At 51.0% G+C, this 22816-nt stretch overlaps 1 protein-coding gene across 1 annotated transcript in view; it reads right to left on the reverse strand.

Moving 5' to 3' along the window:
• The window catches only part of PREX1 (phosphatidylinositol-3,4,5-trisphosphate dependent Rac exchange factor 1), a 176917-nt gene that overhangs the window by 56660 nt on the left and 97441 nt on the right, over positions 1 to 22816 (reverse strand). Inside the window, exons 6-10 of the mRNA XM_035025355.1 lie at positions 21613 to 21774; positions 14753 to 14886; positions 7908 to 8026; positions 6369 to 6518; positions 4126 to 4273 (exon numbers count right to left, since the gene is read on the reverse strand). Of these exons, the coding sequence (XP_034881246.1) occupies positions 4126 to 4273; positions 6369 to 6518; positions 7908 to 8026; positions 14753 to 14886; positions 21613 to 21774 (713 nt within the window). The remainder of the gene's footprint in view (positions 1 to 4125; positions 4274 to 6368; positions 6519 to 7907; positions 8027 to 14752; positions 14887 to 21612; positions 21775 to 22816) is intronic.

A 22816-nucleotide genomic window follows, 5' to 3' on the forward strand; every position in this document is an offset into this window, starting at 1 on the left:
GGCACGCAGGTGGGTGAGACGATGAGGCCCCTTCCACCTCAGAGCTTCTACAACAGCAGGCATCAGTGAATGACATCTAACCTCTGGCAGCAAGGGGGAAACCAAAGGCATTCTCCTTCCAGGAAGTCCTCCCTGACCGCCCGGGCCAGTCACACCATTACACTTGTCCCCTGAGTTCTATAGCTCTGACAGTTCCTCCATCGAGAGCCGGTGTGATGAGCTCATCCTCATCCCACTCTCCTGCTTAAGACTCAGAATGGCTTCCCAGAGCACCCAGAATAAAACCTGAGCCCCCGATCCCCCTTACCTGCCCAATATGGCCCCTGCCAACACCTGCAGCCTCATCTCCCACTCCTTGGCCACTCCCTCGCTCTAGCCACACTGGCCTGGCTGTTCCTTAATTACTTACTCAAGGCTCATTCCAGCCATGGGGCTCTCACACCTGCTGTTCCCTCTGCCAGGAATGCTGTTCCCCCGGATCGTCTCATGACTGGCTCTTGCTTATCGTCTAGAGCTTGGTTAAAACGTCTCCTCCCCTGCGAGGCTCTTCCTGACCACCCGGGCTGAAACATCACCCCATTTCCTCACCTCCTTAATATCAACCTAACTCACTTCTTGCAATATCCGTCGATTGGCTGAAATCCCCTCTGTGCTGATGTTTTTCTACCTGTCTATTTTCTGGCTCCCCACTGGACAGTTCTCTCCACGAGGATAGGGGTTCATCTGTCCTGTTCCTGCTGGCACAGTAAGGGCTCAGTAAACACTGAATGAACGACACGGATGCATGAATGAGTCGATTCTGTCTGCCCAATGCCCTGTTTCTCCCATGATGCCTCCACACAAATATCCAGATTTTATTCCTTGATTTTCTTTGCGAGTTCTCTGAGCACAGCAGAAACAGGCTACTCCACATTTCTGTCACTCTGGCCAGCACTGGGCTCAGCACGTCACATGCATTTTCTCACTGAAGCCTTTGACAATCCTGTGAGGCATATTTTATTATTTCTTATTAACTGGTCATTTACTGAAGTTCAGAGAGGTTAAGAAACTTGCCCACAATCACACAGCTAGAAGGTGGGGGAACCAGGGCTTGCATCCAAGTCTGACTCAAAGCCCAACCCTCAAAAGTTATAAAGATAAATCAGACACATTCTGTATTCATAGATTCCCCCTGTAGCAGTGCAGATGGATGTGGAGAAAGGAACTACCAAGGAAAAATGAAATGTGCTGAACAAAGATATAAATGGATACATGCAGCAGAGTGTGGTGGGAGAGAGTCCTGGATCCAAATCCCAGCCCCCCACTTGTGGCTCTGTGACCTTGTACAGGACCTCTTCTCTCTCTGTGCCTCAATTCTCTTACCCTTAAAATGGGGATAATGGCAGTGACCTGCCTCACAGTGTTGTATGTGGGTTAAAAGGCACAGCCATCTGCCAGTGCCTGGAGCAGAGAAAGGGTTGGTAAGTATGTCTTGGTGGCTATAGGTTCCTTCCACCCAAAGGGACCAAGGATGCTCCTGCAGGAGACTTGGAAGCTGAGCCCTAGCGGGGAAGGAGGAAGGTCTCGAGCCCTGGGGCTGCGCACAGAGCAGAGCTATGCGGGGAGAAGAGCTTTATGAGAACAATCTTCTGCAGGAAGTCTGGTCCTTAAGGTCCCGGTGATTGTAAAACAAGCTTCAATCCTGGCCCTGTTTCAAACGGGCGGTAAAAGAAATCTCCCTAATCCTTCCTGAGGAGACAGAACACTCCGCTGAAGCTCTAATCACAGGCAGGTTATCCCATCCGGCTGGACTGAGCTCCCCAAGGGGCTTGGCAGGAGGTGGAGAGGTCGTCTGACCTGGGGGGCCGGAAGCAAGTCCTTCCCGAGAGAAAAATCTCCTTTCTGCCCAGGGATTAAAGACCAGCTGATGGAAAGGAGCCAAGCTGCCCCTTGCCCAATTCCCAGAGGTCTGGGGCCCAGACTCTTCTCTCCACACACCTTCCCAGGGAGCTCACGTCTGGGGTTGCTGATTCCTGGGGGCAACAGGGCAGCCTGTCCAGGGCAGCCCTCGGCCACCCCTCAGGAGACCAACCACCCCCCAAAATCTCCTGCCTGCTGCCCGTTCCACCAAAAGCCTCAGGCCGTGACCAATGAGCTCTGCCCCAGCTCCACACTTGGTCTCCAAAGGCCTGTCCAACACTGGCACTTGAATGTCCCCGGGCATTTCGACCTTAGCGCATCCAAACCTAGCTGCCACTGCGCTGCATCTCTGCATCTTCTTCACCTGGCTTCCAGGATGCCACACGTGCCCTGAGTGCCTCCTACCTCTCTGCCCGCCCCCTCTTAGGCTCCTTCCTCCAGACGCTGGCGGCCCCAAGGCCCAGTACCTGCCTCAACTCTCCCTGTGTGTCCCCTTGCAGAGTTCAGTCCCATGGCTTTAAAAACCATCAAAATGTTTTGATGGCACCTGGGTGGCTCAGTCGGTTAAGCATTTGCCTTTGGCTCAGGTCATGATCTTGAGGTCCTAGGATCAAGGCCCGCGCCAGGCTCCCCCACTCTGCAGGGAGCCTGCTTCTCCCTCTGCCTCCACCCCTCCCCCCAGCTCATGCTGTCTGTCTCTCAAATAAATGAGTAAAATCTTAAAAAATAAATAAATAAAAATGCCCACATGCCCTGCATTTACTCCTTCAACCCAGTCTTTTCTCCCCAAGTTAAGATCTACATCCAGCTAACGAGTCAACATCTCTATCCGGGTGTCTAAGAACCTCAAGGGCACCTGTCCAAAAGGAGCCTCCAAGCTCTACTCCTGCCCTGAAATCTGCTCCTCCATCCATCTCCTTCCCCTTCTCAGCAAGCGGCAACTACAGCCTTCTAGGGGCTCACAATCCTCAACTCCCTTTTTTCTCACCCGACCAGCAAATGCGGTCACTTTCAAAATGATCCAGAATGCAACCACTGCCCCCATCTTTACTGTGACCCCTTTGTCCAAATCACCTCTCCCCTGGTCTGGGGCGAGATCATAACACAGAGGGTTGTATCCAGGGCCTCTTCAAAAGCTTTTGGGAAGGGGAAGGGTTATAAGTCAATACATTCTAAATAAAGTCCCTGCCTCCCAGGCAAATTTCTCTCCCCTGCTGAACCACAAGCTCCGTGAGGTTGGCACCCTCCGTGTCGACCACCAAGTCGAGCGCACAGCAGGGCGGCACACAGCCTGGCAATTTTAGTGGGACTGTGTATCTGCCGCCCCCACCAGGTGAAGGAGATGTAAATCTGGGCTTAAGATACACCTGTGCTCTGACCCCCTTGATCCTTGGTTATAAAATGGGGGCAGGGGGTAAAATGTTTTATTATTGGGAAGGAATGTATTTCCCAAACAGACATTGGAGGCCCTCAAATCCTGAAAGCTGCCAGGAGCCTGCCCTTCTCCCGCATGCGTAACCCAGGCAGGGAGGCCTCACGGGATGCCAAGGCTGCCCACACCTTGGGCTCCGAGCTCTAGCCTCTAGGACTGCGAGACGGTAAGTCTCTGTTTGAGCTGCTCGGCCTGTGGCGTGTGCGGACGGCAGCCCGCGCAGACTGACGCGAAGGCCCCCGTCTGCTCTTCGGCGCTTCTGGCAACTCTCTGTGCTTGAACCTCTTTGCTTGAACTATCTACAGTGGCTTCTGTTTTGAGTGTGAGGGCAGTGTCTCTCAATCCATGGTGGGCAACCCATTAGTAGTTTGTGAAATCAATGCCATGGTCTCGCTTCGCGTTATTTTTTAAAACAAATGGAGAAATGAATAACATACAAAGGACAAGGCAGAACAGCAAAGAAATAGAACAGAAAAGACAGATACTTTCAGAGCGTGCCCAGCACAGTAAGTTCTGTGAAACTGGCTTCAGTCATGTTACGTGGATGTGTGCGCCAGGTTACAACATAAAATTTACATTCTGCAGTGAGTTGTGGTAGGAAACATTTGAAAGACCTGACATGGGGACCCCATTATCCTTCTTGACCTCTGAGGTCTGTTAAATGAGGATTCGGGGTGCTTTAGCGGCTCTGCCCTGCAGGGCTCCTGGGGAAGAGCCAGGTGGGAACAGTCTGGCCCACCCGCTGCCTGGGACCAGTGCAGGAACCCCTCGGAGGCCTGGGTGGGGCCACTCACTTGCCGAGGAAGCACTTGGGGACAGTGCTCAGTTTTCTCCGGCGGTCCTTGATCAGGTTCACCTTCTTGTTCATCATCATGTGGTAAAGCTTCTCCCCCTTCTCCGCAATCATGACGTAGGCGTCCCGCTCCATGCCCAGCTTCAGGCCTACGGAGGGGGCACAGTCAGCACTCAGGGAGCAGAGGGGGGCAGGCCTGCGGCTCCTGGAAGCCCACCGCCCAGCTGCCCACCCAAGTGCCCCCACCGCGGTCATCTATAGAGCACTCCCTGCATGTCAGTCACTGCTTCGGGCACCTGCCAGTGACTTCCCGCACAACCCTGTAGGGGAGGGAGGCTGATCGCCCCCATTTTACAGAAGGCAAAGCTGAGGCCCAGAGAGGTTAAGTCCCAGGGTAATAAGCAGTCAAGCTCATTCAACCCTTCAACCTGCGCATGGGTTTCCAAATTCAGAGGTTATCAGGAAGCCTACTGAGTTCTTCCTCCCAGCCAGGGAGAAAAATCTGCCTGTTTCTCTAGACAATTGGCACAGAACCCTGACCAGATCCCTGCCCCACATTTTCTACTTGGACCCTGTCCACTCCTGACAACAGCAATGACAAATAACAATAGAAAATGCTGGAAGTGCCTACTATACGCCACTTAATCCTCAAGAAACCTGTAAGGCAAAATTATCCCAAGAAACGGAAGCCCAGAGAAATGAAGCTGTCTAAGGTTACCCAACTAGAAGTGGTGGAACCAGGATTTCGACCCAGAAAGTTTGGCCCCAGATCTGTGCTCCTGATCACAGCATGCACCACCCCTGTAAACCCAGCCCTGAAGTCAAGGTTTGGACAACACCCAATTCTAACGGCTGAGGCCCACTGAGGCCACACCCTACTCATGATCGCATATACCCTGCATAGACCACAGCCCTCCATTCTAACCACAAAGACACTGATCAGCCACACCCAGGCCAGTCCACACTCCTGAGCCCCACCGCCAGTCCTGACCAGTTTCAGGGCTCACAAGCTTGCCAACCAGGGGCCAGCTTCAGTAGTTTGTTTGGCCTAAAGCCATTTGAAGAAATTTTGATACAAAACTTAAAATCAAGAAATATCACCTGAAAACTTAAAATCTAGCTTCTGCCCATAGTCCTGGGAGATGGTGGTGACTTGCACATGGGTAAAGGTAGGGAGGAAAGGGAAGTGGGCGGATCTGGCAGAAGTAAAGGGACTCCATACACTGAATTTGGGGAGTGGGCAGAAACCAGGGATGGCACCAAGAGTTTGAATCTGAGGCCCCAGGCGAAGGGAGGAACCACGTACTGAGATGGGGAACCTCCAGGTTTGGGGCGGAAGACAGGATGGAAATTAGGAGTTCTGATTGGACATGGCAAGTGTGAGAGGTCTATGACACACCCAAGTGGAAGGCTGCAGATACAGAGAAAACTGTACCTCAGTTTCCTCCTTTGCAAAGGTGGGGGGGGGGTAGGGTTTTTAGGATCACGTGTCAAATTTCCAAGTATGGTCAAATCCATACTGCATTTAGCACTATTACAACCCTGTGCAGCAGGACCCTGTATCCCCACTCATCAGACGGCATCACTGAGGTCTGAAAGCTAAAGGAACTTGCCCCTAGACACAGCACAGCTCCCTTTTCTCTACACAACAACCCAGAGCCACGTCCCAACCCCACCCAACTACCACACCCAGCCCCACAAGGCATTATGCAAGCTGCCTCCGGGGAGCCTGGGCCCAGAGAGATCTGTGACCACAGTTAATGAGCAGCCCCCCAAGGATCCTCCTCCCAGATGCAGACTCTGAGTCTCAAGCACAAAGAACCCCAGTTGAAGGTAACAGTACCATGGGGGAGTCAGAGGCATGGAGGGAACGTTTTGGCTACGAGCCCTCAAGGGTGAAGGGTACCACGAATCCCAGGGTGACCAACCATGTGACCCTTGACCCTTGGGCAAGTCCCTTCCACTGGGCCTCAGTGTCACCATCTGTCGAGTGGGCTCTAACAGATGCCCTCAGGTGATCCAAAGTACCACCAAGTTATAACACGGTCCCAGAGCTCTCTGCCCCCTCAAATACCTGCGTCTTGTAGCTCCAACCTCTCTGGAAAGGGCCCTAGGCCCCTTCCCTGGACATAGTCCTCACTCCGAAGAAGTGACCAGCCTAGGGGAAGCCATACACACCCCAGGATCCCGGGAAAGCCCCCCAGAGCCACCGCTCTTCGGAGGCCCAGGAGAGGGCGCACTCACTCTCACGCTGTTCCCGCTCGCGGATGATGGCGTCCAGCCACTTTTGCTTCTCCTCGGCTGTCTTGGCCATGCAGACGAACCACTTGTTTTTGGCGGTGTTGTGGATCTTCCAGCCGTTGGTGACAGTGTAGCCGTTGCTGTGATAATCCGCTGGTGGGGGAAGAAGGCCAAGGTGGGTCAGTCCGGGCTCAGCCACACAACTCTGAACATTCCCCACTACACGCTTGAAAGTAAGGTCACGGGACCAGCACGTCTCGCTCCAGAAAGACAGGGCGGCAGGGGCATCAACAGGATGAGGGTCTGAGAGCTGAACTTGCAACCCTTCAAATGCTCACTCCCTCTCCTCTCTATTCTCTGCAAAGAACAGAGGATCTGCAAACGAAGACTCCCCCCACACCCATCAATTACAGCAGCTTCAAGACCCCACAGTCTGGGCACAAATGCAGGAGTCCCGGAGCCTGCGAATATGTCCCAGCCTCCCTGCCCATCTCATCTGGGCACTGGGGCCACTTAAAACCTAGTGCAAGCCCAGCAATGCCAAGTCCGGGGCCCTTACGCACTGCTGGCTGGGATGGGGACTGGCCAACCTCTGAAAACAGGCTGTCAGTCTCCAGGGAAGCTGATGCTGCCCATACCCTAAATCCGAGGAGGGGTCCACAGGTTTCGTGACACTGCCAAAGGAGTCCGTGTCTCAAAACCAGTTAGGAACTCCTGCCCCTCGCCAAGCTCAAGGGCACATACACAAAGAGGTTCACACAAGACTGCTCACGGCCTCACTGTTCATAATAGCAAACAGCAGAAATGACCCAAATGTCTATCACCAAAGGCACGAATAAGAGTTTTACAGTGGGAACCAACACCATGCAGAAAGCTACATGCAGAAACACAAAGCGAGATGCAAAAGAATATACAGTATTTTATGACACTTCAATAAGTATGTAAGACTATATCTATATAACTACGTGTATATATTTAAAGCCACTTAATCTGCGTATAAAGACATAACATTTTAAAGAAAGTTCTGAAACAAATTTTCATTAAAATGTTTACTAATGCATACTTAGGAGATAAAAATGTTTTTAAAAAAGCAAGAAAATGATCATCACAAAATTTGGACAGTTACTTCTGAGATGCGGGAGGTGCTGCTGTGACCAAGGAGGAGTGTGTGAGGACCTTTGGGGGTACACACAGCATTTTACTTATTAACTTGAATGGTGACTACCCAGGTGTTAATGCAATGTGCTTATGTTTTAGACACTTTTCTTAGGTAGGTCACATTTCAAATAAAAGAAAAAACTGAGGGACACCTAGGTGGCTCAGTCAGTTAAACATCGGACTCTAGATTTCGGCTCAGGTTATGATTTCAGGGTCGTGAGATCAAGCCCCACAACGGGCTCCATGCCCAGCGCGGCGGCATCCTTAAGATTCTCTCTCTCCCTCTCCCTCTGTCCCTCCCCACCTCTAAAAAAAAAAAAGACTGAACAGAGCCACAGAGCAGGTGGGGCTGGGGCTGAGGTGGGCCTTGGGGTTAGGGTCTACCTGTCCCATCTTCCACATTCTCCACCTCCATGACTTCAGTGTTGATTCGACCCCTGAAGATGTAGAGGGAGCCATTGATGGACTTGGTCCTCTTGGTGGATTTCTTGCTCCCAGTGACCCTGAAAGACAGCGGGAAGTCAGCAACCCCTATGTCTCACCTAACGGGGGCTCAAAAGAGCAAAGGGAAGCAGAGCGGTAATCTGGAAGGGTGCCCGAGATGGCAGGAGCACTGCACCGGGCTCAGGAGCATGGGGTTTTGGCTGGTGGCTGGGTGACTTGAACAAGTCACTTCTCCATTCCAGACGCAGTTCCTCCATCTGGAAATTAGGCTAGTCGCCTTGCTGACCACACAGAGCTACAGCTAACCAGTTTACATTGATGAGAAACTAACCGAAAGCAATAGAAACTCATTCCTCTTGGCTAAAAAGTAGGGAGGGGCTCTCAGAGTGTCTAAAAAGAAGGGTACTTCCTGAAATCTGACCAGAGAAGAAGGGTGCCTGGAGTAGGCAGTCCACCCAACCATCCATGTCCACCTGCCCACCATTCATTCCCTCACTCAGGTCAATCTGCCACTCACTCAGTCACTCAACAAACATCTGACCAGTGCTTCCTATGGAGAGGATGCCAAGTTGGGACCAAGGGGAGTCACTCATCCATGCATTCGGCAAGCACTTTAGAGAACACCTTCTGAGTGCCAGGCACTCCACTAGGTGCTGGGGCTGCAGCAGTGAACAAAACAAAGTCTCTGAGAACTCATCCTCCAATATGAGGGGGGAGGGGGCACAGAGACAGAGGCTAAGCAGAAAAGTCAAAGACAAGTTATGTCAGGAGCGCTAAATATGTGGTTAAAATAAAGCAGAGAATGAAGTCTCAGGGCTCGAAGGCCACCGTGTGGTACACGCAGGCCCCTCTGCTCTGCCAGGTGGGTGATGTTCCCAAATCTCTTTGCCTGATGTGCACCTGTCATTGTAATTGGGCAAACTACGTATTATATACGTGAGAACATATAAATGTGGAAAGAGAGTTGTCTCCCTGAACGTTAAGTTGACTGTTTTGGAAAGACTTGATAAAGGTGAGTTGCTTTTGCGTTAAGAGTGAACTTATCCTCAAAGAAGAGACCTTGGCTCTAGATGAAAAGAATGTTTAATGAATGCAATGTATATGCTTTTAATTAAAATAAAATACTGAAGGTTTGTAAAAATAGTAATAATAAAGCAAGGAGATGGTTAGGGAGGGTGGGGGGCATGATTTTAACAGGGACAGGGAAGGGACAGGTGGTCAGGGGAGGCCTCATTGAAGAGGTGGCTTTGGAGCAAAGACCTAGGGGATGGTGAGGGAGGAACCTAGGAGGGTATCTGGGGAGGAACATTCCAGGCGGAGGACACAGGCCGCATGCCATGTTGTAAGGAGCAGCCAGCCAGCTGGTGGCTGAAGCTGAGTGGGTGAAGGTGAGTGGGGGGCAAGGGGTCAGAGTGGCCACACAGGCCAGATCCTGCGGGGTCCTTTGGGCCGTAGTAAAGATGGGCTCCTCCTGCAAGTGTGAGATGGGGGCCACATAGGGTCTAAGCAGAGAAAGAACATGATCTGATCTAGGTTATAAAGGACTCCCCGTGGCAGCCTGCAGAGAAGGGACCGTGGAGGGGCCAACAGAAAGCAGGGGGAACGAGAAGCCAATGAGCAGCGCAATGGTTTGTACGCGCCAACCCACGCGTACCTATATGGGTGCGTGCATATACAAGCTTCTATAAACTTTTCATTAAAGTATAAAATCCATACAGGAAAAAAATGCCCAAAGAAGGATGGGGCTCGTTTAACTTTTATAGAGTGAGCACACCTCTATTATCCCTGTAAACACCCCAAAAGCCCCCCACCGTGCCCCCTTCCCAGTCACTCCCCCCACCCCTGCCCTGTCCCCCCACAAGGGTCACCACTATCCTGACCTTTGACCCCGTGGCTTCGCTCTGTCTGTTTTGGAACCTCACATACATGGACTCACAAAGGATGATGGCAACGGGCATGTAGGTTGCTTCCCGTTTGGTACTGCTGTGACCGTTCCTGCACGTCTTATGAAGAACACACGTGCACGTCCCTGCAGGTGATCTACCTAGAGGCTGAACTGCTGAGTTACAAGGGATGTACACGGTGGGCTTCACCAGAGAATGCCAGGATGTTTTCCAAAGTCGTTGCACCAATTCTCCCTGCCCCGGTAAAGAACATTCCGGTGGATCCCCATCCTCTGTAGCTAATTTCCGTGTTGGCCATTCTGCTGGGCACAGACTAGTGGCTCATTAAACATTTCACTTGTATTTCCCTAATGAGTAACAAGGCCAAGCACCTTTTCATGTCTATTGGCCATCTGGTCCTGTGGGCCATGCATGGGCTTTTGTGAAATAACTGTCCCGATTTTGCACATAAGGGCCAGATAGATAGTAAACATTTTCAGTTTGGGGGGCTTCATGTCTCTATGTCAACTACTCCACTGTCCTTGCTGCAGGAAAGCATCCACTGACAACACCAAAACAAATGGGCATGCTGTGTGCCAATAAATCTTTATTTATAAAGACAGAGGGCCAAATTTGGCTTATAGGACTTCCTAATACATTCCAGATGTGAGTCCCCTGTCAGTTATATGGATTGCAAAGATCCCTAGTCCATAGCTTACCTTTTTACTCTCTTCACAGTGTCTTTTGATTTGTGTTCTTAATTTTAATGTAATCTGATGAATCTATTTTTCCTTTAGAATGACACTTTTTGTCCTATTTAAGAAATCTTTGCTCACTGCCAGATCATGAAGATAGTCTCTTATGCCTTCCTCTGGAAACCTGATTGCTTTACCTGGCACATTTAAATCTGTGATCCATCTGAAGTTGATTTTTTGTGTATTGTGTGAGCTAATAGTCAAGACTCATTTTCCCCCATCGGATAGCAAACAAACCAAGCATCATTTATTGAACTGCCCTGGCACTTTTGTTGAAATTCAAAGGAACACTACCATGGGGGTCTGCTCCTGAACTCGCTCTTCTATTCCACTAAACTCTTTGTCTGATTCAGCAACAATATGACGGTGTCTTAAATCCTGCAGCTGAATAGTAAGCCTGGCTACCAGCAGTACGAGGCCCCCAGCTTTGTCCTTTTTCAAAACTGTAGAGGCTATTTTTGTACTTCCAGGTAAATGTTACCATCATGTACACATACGTACATAAAAACTCCCTCTTAGAATTCTTATTGGAATGACACTGAAGTTCTGGCAAAAGTCTGGGGACAGAATGGAAAGGACTTGCTGAAGAAGTGGGTTTGGGGTGAGGCTGGTCAGCATCAAGGTCAACTAAGGTTCTGGCCTGGGTTCCTGGGTAAACCTTCATGCCGTTTACTCAGAATGAGGAAGACTCAAGGAGGAAAACGTCTGGGGCAGGAGTCGTGATGAAAATGAAGAGTCTTGCTCCAGACACAACTTAAGTGTGAGCTGAGCTATGTGCATGACCCCCAAAGGAAGACAGAGTGGTAATTCTCCTTTCCATCCATGTGCCAGGCCTTATTCTAACCGATTTACATGTTTTATTGTACTTCATCTAAAAAACAATCCTATCGGATGGGGACTACTTTTATCCGTATTGAACAGACAAGAAAACAGAGGCACAAAAAGCTGATGTAACTTGCCCAAGGCCACACGGCTAGTGAGCGGCAGGGCCTCTGTGTCCTTAAGCGCTGCGTGTTACCTCTAAGACGCAAACAAGCAGTTGAGGTATTAGAGATGAGCTCTTCTCAAGTTCTTCTCTTCTTGGGGGTCTCAGTTTCCCATTCCAAAGAATGGGGAGGGGGGCTCTTAGAACACTCCTTCCGGGGCGCCTGGGTGGCTCAGTTGGTTAAGCGACTGCCTTCGGCTCAGGTCGTGATCCTGGAGTCCCGGGATCGAGTCCCGCATCGGGCTCCTTGCTCAGCGAGGAGTCTGCTTCTCCCTCTGACCCTCCCCCCTCTCATACTCTATCTCATTGTCTCTCTCAGATAAATAAATAAAATCTTTAAAAAAAAAAAAAGAACACTCCTTCCGCTTCTGATATCCAAGGAGCCTCTACTTTTAAATGAGGCCAGAAACACTCTGAGTCAGAGACCTTCCGTGACCCATGTCCCGGACGGGCGGTGCCCCGCATGACCCAGGCAAAGACAAAACCATCGGCAGACACCTAGCAGTGACAGGCATTTCCTGTGACCACATCTGTCAGGCCGGCAGTTCCATCCACCGCTGCCCAATCCCTCTGGGATCTCTTGGAGCCTGGCCCTCTGGTTCCCCATCCAGAGGCAGGAATGCTGGCCGCCAGCCACGTTCTCTCAGGAGACAGATGTACCCTTTCCCTCCAGCCAGCCTGGCCCACTCACAGAACTGAGGCAGGCAGCTTATGGCAGCCCCAGGGTCAGCCCCAGAAGGCCCACATGGGATCCACTGCTCTGACAGGTGCGACCACGCCAACGCCCTACACCAGGGCGGAATGAGCAAACTCAGCCAAAGCTGGAGCAGGTCACACACACCCAAAGGGACATTCTGTTTTCTAAACCCCAGTGTTCTGGGGAAAGTGCCTGCTTCAGACAGCCCAGGGCGGCTGGCAGGGAAGGGCAGAGGACTCTCAGGATGGGCCCAGTTGAGAACAGGCGGGAAGCAAGGAGGAAGGAAAAGGGGATGTTAATGGGGGGAGCTGAGGGACATGAGACAGGCACAGACAGACCTAATGGAGTGGGCAGCAATAAAACATCAAATAAAGAAGACACGCTCCAGGAGATGGTTGAAGAGGGAGGCCAAGGCCTTCAACCAGAAGGACCAAACCCAGAACTGGGAAGAAGGGCAGCGGGGAAGGGGCCTATGGTTGAAGTGCCCGCTCTGTGCCTGGAGCTGCACCTGTGGGTGGACAGGAACCCAACACGGATGGAGGTAAGTTAACTAACAGTAATAGCAGCTAACCCTTATTTTGTGAGCTTCACTACATACTGGGCATGCCTAACACATCTGCTCTTCACAATGATTATTTGAGATACATAACGATAATTCACCCGATTTTGCACATAAGGGAATTGAGGCAAACAGAGGCAAAGTCACAGAGCCAGAGAAATGTGAACAGGGATTCAACTGTAAGGAGCTTGGCTCTACACCAACCTTACTGTAAGAAGGGGTTTATCATCCCCATTCTACAGAAAACTGAGGCTCGGAGAGGTCAGGCTGGAGTAGAAAGAGAAGCCCACGAACATGCAAGGAATGCCATCATTCATCCTGTGGAAAGGCTCCTCACGACAACCTTAGGAGGCCAGCAGAAACAGACAAGGAGACAGAGGCTCAGGGACAGTAAGTGACATGCCTAGAGCCCAGAGGAAGGTGGAGGCAATGCTGACGGTAGGGCCCAGGGTCTAGACCTCCCCTCAACCTTAGCTTTTCCTAGATGAAAGAGTAAAGAAGCCTCTGGAAAGTCACTGTTTCAGCCCTAAAATAAGATAGCAGGAAAGAGGATTCAAAAAGGGCTTCTTCAGAAAACCGAAAGGCAGGGATCTCTCAGTCCACCAATCTATCCACCCAGCTACCCAGCCAGCCAGCCAGTCGGTCACTCATTCCCCTACCCCTCTGTCTCCCAGTTCTCCCTCTCCAACCATCCAACCACCCCTCCACCCACTTGGTCGTTCAATTACCCAACCCTCCATCCCAGAATCCAACCACCCCAACAACTATCAACCAACCATCCAGCTATCCATCCATCCATCCATCCGACCATCTATCCACGAATCTCCCATTTTATGACCATCCCTCCATCTACCCATTCATTTAAATATCATACATGAAGGCCCCAACTCACCATTCATCTGAACACACCTCTGCCAGCTCATCATCTACCCAAACATCCACACATTCCCCATTTTCTGTCCATCCCTCCATCCAGCCATCTCCTAACACCTCCAACCACTCACCCATTCGCTCCTTCACCCACTCACTCATCCATCCACAAATCAATTCACACATCCATCCACAATCCTCCCTGCCCCCCTTCATCCACCATCCACTCATCCTCCAACCCCCACCAACACACCTATCCCTCCTCCCATCTGCCCACACAGCCCATCATTCACACTCGCAAGCATGCATGCACCTGTATGTGTCTACCACTCACCACCCGTCCAGTCACTCCTCGACTCTACAAAGTGTAGGAAGCTCCAGGGAAAGACACAAAAGTGACAAAGATACTACTCTTTCCCTCAAAAAGCTTAATAGTGAAAGAGCCCTCTGCCCTTGAATCCCCCACCTTCGGATCTCAGAATCATAGATGTCAGTGTCACAAAGAATCCCCAAATTTCTATGACCATCTAGAACCACACCGTCCAATACAACAGCCACAAGCCACATGGGGCTGCTGAGCACCTAAAACGAGGCTAGGACAAACCGAGATGTGCTGTTAAGTGTAAGATATGCACCAGATTTTGAAGGCTTAGTGTACAAAACAAAACAAAATGCAAAATATCTCTTTAATAATTTTCAAAAATTGATTATACATTGGTTGTGCACATTAAAATAATATTTAGAGATATACTGGAAAAAATAAAATATATTATTTAAATTCACTTCGCCTATTTCTTTTTTATTTTTTTTAAAGTGGCTGCTAGAAAATTTTAAATAAGACATATGGCTCACATTATATTTCTATTAGGCGGTGCTGATCTAGAAAACAACCCCTCAACTCAGAAGAGAAAAGGGAGGCTCAGAGAGGGAAGTGACAAGCCTAAGGTGTCACCGTGAGAGGCTGTCAAGGTCCCACCGAATTCCTGCCTCCTGGCTCACCTGGGCAGCCGGGCCCCCAGCCGCCCCAGCAACTCACCTGGATTTCCGCTTGCAGTAGACAAGGAGGTTGTCGAAGAGGAAGAAGGCCCTCTCCTGGATGTTGCCCGCGGAGATTTTTAACAAAGTCCCTTGTAGGAGGAGCTGGGTGCAGATGTCCGTGAGGTTGGAGCCCTGCGAGAGTGACGAGGGGAGCAGGGCATGAGCTGGTTAATCCAGGAGAGCACTCAGGGATATCCGCTTCCTTCCCAGAGACAGAACCTACCACTGCCTCGCTCGCACCCCAAAACCTAAACACACCACTGCAGGAACTCTCTCAGCAGCCAGAAAAATCCAAACAATCGGATCAATGGCTTCTGTCTGTCGAGCACGCCAGAACAATGCCGGGAAGAGCGCATGGAGATGCCCATTTCTTAGGACAGAAACCTGGGCTTGGGGAGGGGAAGTCATCTACCCAGCCCGCGTTGGCATCCGGTTTTATTTTGGTTCAGTTCTTGCTTGGGGTTTGGGGCTTTTCATGTTTGTTTTGTTTTTGCCTATCCCTTCCTCATTTACGTCTTGCCTTGTGATGGTATCACGGACCCCACTAGAATGACGCTGCCCTTAAGGACAGAAAGCGATATCGAGCATTAGTCAGCATTTGCCACCGTCTTCCAAGCACCTGTAACCCTCTCAGGCACCCAGCAGGTGCTCAATAAATGCCTGTAGAGCGGGTGATAAACAGTGTGAACACCATCGGGGCAGGATTCTTGGAGCACTTACCCTAGCTACAGATAGGAACACAGACGGAAGCAGTTCTCAAACTCGACCTGGTCATCTATGCTAAGTGACGGGGGTGGCCACGATGCTCCGTGGGTGTGAAGCTCCCTGAACCTCCGTGACGTTCCAGCTGGGGGGGTCAGGAGAGGCACAGGTCTGTCTGGAGCTCAGGCAGGACCAAGAGTGGGGCACAGAGCTCTCAAAGTGCTAAATGAGAGGGGGCTGGAAACACACCTGGGAGGGCCCCGGATGCCAGCCACGCAGGCTCCTACCTGTCACAGGAATGGAGTTAGCTGGCACTCAGCTGGCCAACCACAGACTCCGTTTCCCAGCAACCCTTGTATCCATGTGGGTCATGTGACTAAAGTATGGCCCGTGTGCCCTGTTTTTACAATATTTCCTTGAAAGATAATAGCTTCCTCTCCTCTCCCTCCCTTCCCTCTTGTCACAGGCTGGAAGACAACTAGAACAGTGGTATACACGGTAGCAGACGGTGGAGCAAGAAGCTGGCAGGAACCTGGGTCCACAGGGAGCAGAGTGCCCCCCCCCCCGCCTGCTCTCCTGCTGAGAAATCAACTTCTACCTCATTTATGCCATCCTCCCTCCTTTCGGCAGCCAACCAGGTGCCTGAACCCACACATCAGGATTAGGACCAGGCCCGTCAATAGGCAGACAGTGGGGTGCCTGTGACATTTAGGCCCGAGGGACACTACACGAAAGAGGGGTTCAGGGAGGTATGTTTGATAGACCTGCAGATTACAGAGGAGGGAGAATGATGCGTGATGCTGTCTCTGCCCAGAAATGAACTTGAGAAAGAGAGAGGGAGAAGTGTGCACAGTCTCCTTCCCCAAACACGTGACACCCAGAACCAAGGAGGAGTTCACATCCGATGAGGTATGCTGACTCAGTTATTTCTGAGACCCAGAAGGGGAACTGGTTCTAGAAACGCAGAAATCAGGCTTTCTGCTAACTGCCCACTGCAGTCTCCCCTGCTCCATGCTGTGTCCCTTGAGTACAGCACACTCATCACCCAAAAATGCCAGAGGTCCCCCTGGGGCCCACTTGGGGTCCTGGGACACCAGCCTCCTTGTGGTCAAGGGCTAGGCAGCCTAGGGCAGGCGTGTGCACCTGTTAACAGAAACCAGAGCACAGATGTCTGCATGCTGCAGACAGGCATCAGACTCCGCATACAGCCACCAGTGAGGGAGTGAGCTCGCTGCTCCACGGCTCGGGGTCTCATGACGAAGAGCCCCCTAGGCCCCCAGTATCGTCACCAACAGGGTGAGCGTGACTCTTGGGGTGATGAGGCTCTATTCACAGCCCATGGGCCAGCTTGGGGCAGAAGCCGTTCAGCAGCTCCTGGAGGCCGCCTGCCTCCCTGCCTCATCCCCTCACCTCACTCATGCCCACCCCTCTGCCTTCCAGCCTCCAAAGGGGGATTTTAGCTGCTTGTATGTGAATCTGGTACCTGGCCTGGCTACAGGGCCCAGAACCCCGACATCACACAGGCCTACACCTGACCTCCCTCTGTCAACGTCTAGGGACTGCAAAGAGCAGTGAACCCAGCCTGGGAAGCTGTCCCTCCCTCCAGCTTTGGCCAAAGACAACCTAGCAAATACACTTGAACTGCCAAGGACACTACAGGGAGATGCCCCATCCACCCTAGCCCTGCTGAGAAGCCCAGCTGGCCCTCAGTCTCCCCAGAATCCTTGAACCTGGGTCAGGGGTGGTGCTGAGGATCAGATGCACAGGGAAGAGGCTGAGAACCAAGGTTTCCACCAGCCAGGGCTAGAGACTTGCGGACAGTGTAGACTCGCTCAAACTGAAGCATTAACATGGAGAGAAGATGACAAAAGCTTACCACGCGCCCGCTACGGTTCTAAGTATTTTATACAAATACAGTTCATCCTTACGACAACTCTCATTTTACAGATATAGAAACTGAAGCATAGAGTAGGGAAGTGACTAGTTCAAGGTCACACAGCTGGTCAGTGAGCAAGCTGGGATTTGAACCCAGACAGGATGGCCCCCCTCTCCTACCCACCAACCTCTACTACCCAGGGAGGGAAGGGAGGGCTGCGTGTTAGAAGGTAACCTGACAACCTGAAGGACTTTTTATGAGACTACTGGTCTACAGCAGGGGTCTCCAAAGGGGAGAGACACAGCCCCCTGGAGCATAAAGCATCCCAGGAAGGGCGGAAGGACCTATGACCATTTCTGTTTATGGTCTCTCTTTTTTTTTTTTTAATAAAAATTTTATGTTTCCTCACTCCTATTTTCCTTCTGTCCCCTCATGGGTGAGTGGGCAACCAGCATTTCCAGAGCCAGCAAGACAAGTGTGCCCTATTTCCTTCTTACTAAGAACATGCATTTCTTTTTATTACTGTGAGCTTCACACAAAAGTCCATGGGGCTTGCTCCCCGAGTGTCCCTCTGCAGGAGGGTCAGCCCACACCGGGTATGAGCTGTAGCTAAAGTTGCATGATACTTTTTCATCTAAAAAAAAAGTAAGAATGAAATCCTGCTCTGCTGCCACTGCTCCTCCCGACGTTCATGGAGCGTTTACTCCGAGCCAATGAAGGAGCACCGTTTTGAGTGCTGTACATGCGTCCCCTCCGGAATCCTCAAGTGACCCAAGAAGGGGGGCTGCGATTATCCGGACTTTTCAGATGGGGAAACTGAGGACAAAGAACCCCTCCCCGCAAAGGGGGCTGGCTCGTTCACCCACTTCCACCGTATTGCAACATCCTGCCATTTCCTTGCGTTCTGTAAAGTGGATTTACGGATTAATTTATCTGGTTTTAAGTAAACCAGTCTCACGACTAAAAAGGACAAGCAGCTTAGGAAGGATGGGGGGAGGGGGAGGAGCCAGCGATTGGAGATCAAACTCAGGATGCAAGCCCAAGCACACGACCAGAAAGCAGCCAAGGAGAGACTGCCCCTCCTCCCACAACGAGTCCCTTGCCAGCCATGTTCCAAGAGCTAGATGGCAGCTATCTAACCAGACCGGCGAGAGGTCAGATGGAAAGATCGGTAATTATCAGGAAGATTATCCGAACTAAGGATCTGCAACCACTGCCAGTTCACTACAAACTACACCCGAAGTCACGCTGTCCCCTGAGGCTGTAACTACAGAGAGCATGAGGTCACTGCAAGTAGCTTCACTGTTACATGGGATTTTTTCTAGCTATGATAACACATTATTTTTACAAGTCACCCTGAGGATCAAACTGCATTTAAAAACCTTCCTACTGGGGCACCTGGCTGGCTCAGTCAGTGGAGCATGTGACTCTTGATCTCAGAGTTGTGAGCTCAAACCCCACATTGGGAGTAGAGATTACTTGAAGAAACACACAAAAAAACAAAAAGAAACCTTTTGACTGCACAGAAAACCACTCTACTTTTTCCAAAGAGCATTCATACTCCAATTTTCACTTTATCCTGAGAATGACACCAGAAGAGGGATGACTGGGAGGCTCAGTCGTTAAGCGTCTGCCTTTGGCTCAGGTCATGATCCCAGTGTCCTGGGATCGAGCCCCGCATTGGGCTCCTAGCTCAGCAGGGAGCCTGCTTCTCCCTCTGTCCTCCCCCCTGCTTGTGCTCTCCCTCTCTCTCACACACACACACAAATAAATAAAATCTTAAAAAAATAAAAAAAGAATGACACCAGGAGGTACCTTCAAGAGATACTATTACTCAAATTAGACAACCAAGGGCAAATGGAGGCCAAGAGAGTGTGACAAACTTGCCTGAGGCAGGGCAATCTGTCAGTTACAGGGCTGGGCCTCCAAACCAAGTCCCTGTGCCTCCGTTTCCTCAGCTGTCCAATGGGGATCATAAGAGCACCTCCCCTTAGTACTGGAGACATGTAATAGGGCTCAATCATCGCCAGCAATTCTTATTCTGGCGCATGTATTTCCTACAGCACCCAGAAACGGTGATCGAAATCAGGGCCACTTTCCAACTGTAGATTTTTCAGGGTCTAAAAGGGCCCCTAAAGATCCTTAGTTCCTATTTCCCTAGGTCCTTCCCAGAAGTAGTGATCTAGAGATCACTTCTGCTCCCGCTGCCAAACTGCTTGCTCAATCCTCCTCTCCACAGGCTCCCATGTGAGAAATTTCTTTTTCAGCTGGTTTCCAGGAAGCTCTCTGTCTCCCAGAAGAACTGCTCAGTCTTCCTTTTTTGAAAATAAATATTGAGTAACTTATGTCTCTTGCTCTCTTCACCTTGGCTGCCAGGAAGCTCAAAGCCCAAACAGGCTTAAGCACACCCTCCATTCTGTTTGCTCTTTAGGTAGGCGTGTTGGCTGAAAGTGGCCGTGTGACCCACTGGTCAATGAGATGAAAGGGGAAGTCTCTTTGGGGCATCTGGGAAAGGTTTTCCTCCACTGAGGAGAAGAGCTTCTTCTCAACTGCTCTGGCCATACCCCTGTCTCCTGCAATTTTGGAACACGAGATGCCTGGAGCGCCGGCTCTCATGGAAGCAGGCGGGGAAGGCCAAGAGGACTGCAGGAGACAAAGTGGGAGCCCTGACATCTTGGGGCTGACATGAGTCCTGAGACAACACACCCTAACCGACACACCTGAGTATCCGGCAATTTGCAGTCACAGGACATAGAAACCAAGCTACATATATTTTAAGCAGAAAGAAATAAGGGGCTTACTTAATTGTCGGATGGTCTAGGAGAGGCAGGAATCCAAACCGGGGCTCCCAGAAAACCAACAACACCGTATACCTGGCCCACCCCCCACAGAGCCACTGCCTTGGCCCCCACTGGGAAAAGGAAGAGTCACACACACCTGCCCAAGCGGATACTCCAGGAAAACAGCACCAGGCTGCATCTAGTCCTTGGGAGCTGCTGCCTCAACTGCCAGCCGCAGAGCCAGCCCTGCCTGATAGATACACGCCACCAACAACAAGCAGGTGTCCCATGCCTCTGAATACCCAGGATGCTGGAGCCCGGACCCTCTGCTGATGCTACCACGGACCCCCCAACACGACCACGGCTGTGCTCTGCTGCAAAGACAGCACGGGGTGATCTCTGTCCCACCCCATCTGCCCAATCCCCAGCAGCTGGATCTGACTTTGGCCAATCACATCCCAAACCTGATCTACAAGGGAGTCTGAGAAATGCAGCTCTTCGTTCCCGGGCTCCAGGAGGACGGGAAGGCCCAGCGGGAAGAGGATGGGTACGTGGCAAGCGCTAATCCACACTACCCGCCTCCTCCCTCAAAGCAGGCCCCTCTCTACAGCCAGACTCTCAATCTCTGCAGTGATACGGAGTCACATTCAGGATTCCGGAATGCAGGGAAAAGAAGTGGAAATCCCAAAAGTAGCAAGCGCCAGAAAACCCAAAGGCAGATGATTCAGAGAAGAATCTAGGAGTCTTTCATCTTTCCGTTTGATCTTCCATTCCAGCTGCATTTACTCTGATACTCATTTTTTTTTTTATTTATTCAGATTTCCCCATTTCCTTCAACAGATTTGTAGGAAATCTCTGATAATCTAAGGAAGACATGGAGGTTTAAGCAAATAAATCTAAGGAAGACATGGAGGTTTAAATACATGCACAATGAGATTTCAAGAATCCCAGACCCCCGTAAGCGTGATGATAGTAATGTAATAGCAACACCTACCATTTATTGAGTACCTACTGTGTGCCAGGGATAGATGAGGAAACAGGAGGTTCAGAGAAGTTAAGATATCTGCCTAAAGTCACCCAGCAAGGGAGCGTCAAGGCCAGAATTCTGTCCTGGAGTGGACCCGTAAGCACTACCGTGGACCTTGGCATTCAAAAGCTCAAAGGCCTATGGACACCAGGCAGACAAGGCAACGTGTGAAGGAGAGAGACTGGGGAGGAATGGGAGGCACTGGGGACTAAGGAAAAAACCGGAAGCTCTAGTGGCTGTGGTCATGGGAAGTGGGGGCCCAGGGCTACTGATTTTTCAAAAGAAACTTTAAATCTAGACTTTTATGTGGACTTCACAGGAAAATAACTAAACAATTTTTTTTTTACAAATGCCACAGAGGCCAAACCACACACACACAGCAGGCTGAAATCTGGGGGCCAGACCACAGCGTACCTGCAGCTGCGCATCCCTGGGGCCCCTCTCAAGCCCAGGAGGCCTCCCGCCCGACGCACCTCCCAGCCCTCGATGTGGGACTGCAGCTGCTCCAGGACCTCCAGCTTCTCCATCTGCCGCTTGGTCTCATTGATGTTAGAGCACACGGTCTTCATGGCCTGCAGGGCGCTCTGGACCGCAGGGTGGTCCGGGTGCTTGCCAGGAGTCCTCTTGGCCAGCTCCTAGGGGACAGATGAGGACAGGAATGAGAGACGTTGACTCAGAGGGGCCCAGACACGGCATCCAGGTCACCTGACCCTGAGCCAAAGCGGGTGTTCTGGGGCTGGGGATCATCACTGATTCATTCGCTCATTCACTCACTCATTCAATAAATGTCCCCTGGGCACCTTCTTCATGGCAGAGCAGTATTCTAAGGCCTGGGGACAAATCTGTCAATGAAACAGAGAAAAATTCCTCACTTGGTGGGTATTACATTCTAGTAAAGGAGATGGACCAAAATAAAGAAAAATCACGCTTACAATACAATGTCAGGCACTGATAAATACTATGAAAGCAAATCAGAATGACAGGCTTGAAGGTCTTGGGAAGGGAAGTGTTCTTTCTTTTGTTTTTTTTAAGATTTTATTTATGTATTTGAGAGAGAGAGCACAAGCCAGAGGATGGGCAGAGGGAGAAACAGACTCCCTGCTGAGCAGGGAGCCCGACTTGGGGCTCGGTCCCAGGACCCCAAGATCATGACCTGAGCCGAAGGCGGAGGCTTAACCGACTGAGCCACCCAGGAGCCCCGGGAGGTGTTCTTTCAAATGGGAAGGTCAGGGGAGGCCTCTTGGAGGAGGTGACATTTAAACAGAGACTCTGGATAAAGCAAGGGAGGGAGTCCTGCAAAAATCTTGGGGAAGAGTGTGCCAGACAGAGCGTAGGGCAAATGCAAAGTCTCTGAGGTGGGAGTGTTTATGGGATGTAAGGAGGAACAGCAATGAGGCGGTGTAGCTGGAGGGGATGTAAATGAGAAAGACAGAAAGGAAAAGAGAGAAACAAGACAGAGATCAGGAGGTCAGAGAGGAGGCCACAGATACAGACCCCACCCAGCCCCAGTCTTCTCATCTGTAGAACAGGTATAAAAACACCCCACCTCACAGGGACAGAACGGACCGTGGCAGTCTGGGCAGGCCCTATTCCACGGCCCTCCCGCACCGCTTCACACCCCCTCCACGAGCGCAGGCCTGGGCCGTGCTGAAGTCCAGGCTCGTTGTCATCAAAGGG

The sequence above is a fragment of the Mirounga leonina genome, unplaced genomic scaffold, assembly GCF_011800145.1.
Source record: "Mirounga leonina isolate KUSES-001 unplaced genomic scaffold, KU_Mleo_1.0 Mir_195, whole genome shotgun sequence".
Lineage (NCBI taxonomy): Eukaryota > Metazoa > Chordata > Mammalia > Carnivora > Phocidae > Mirounga > Mirounga leonina.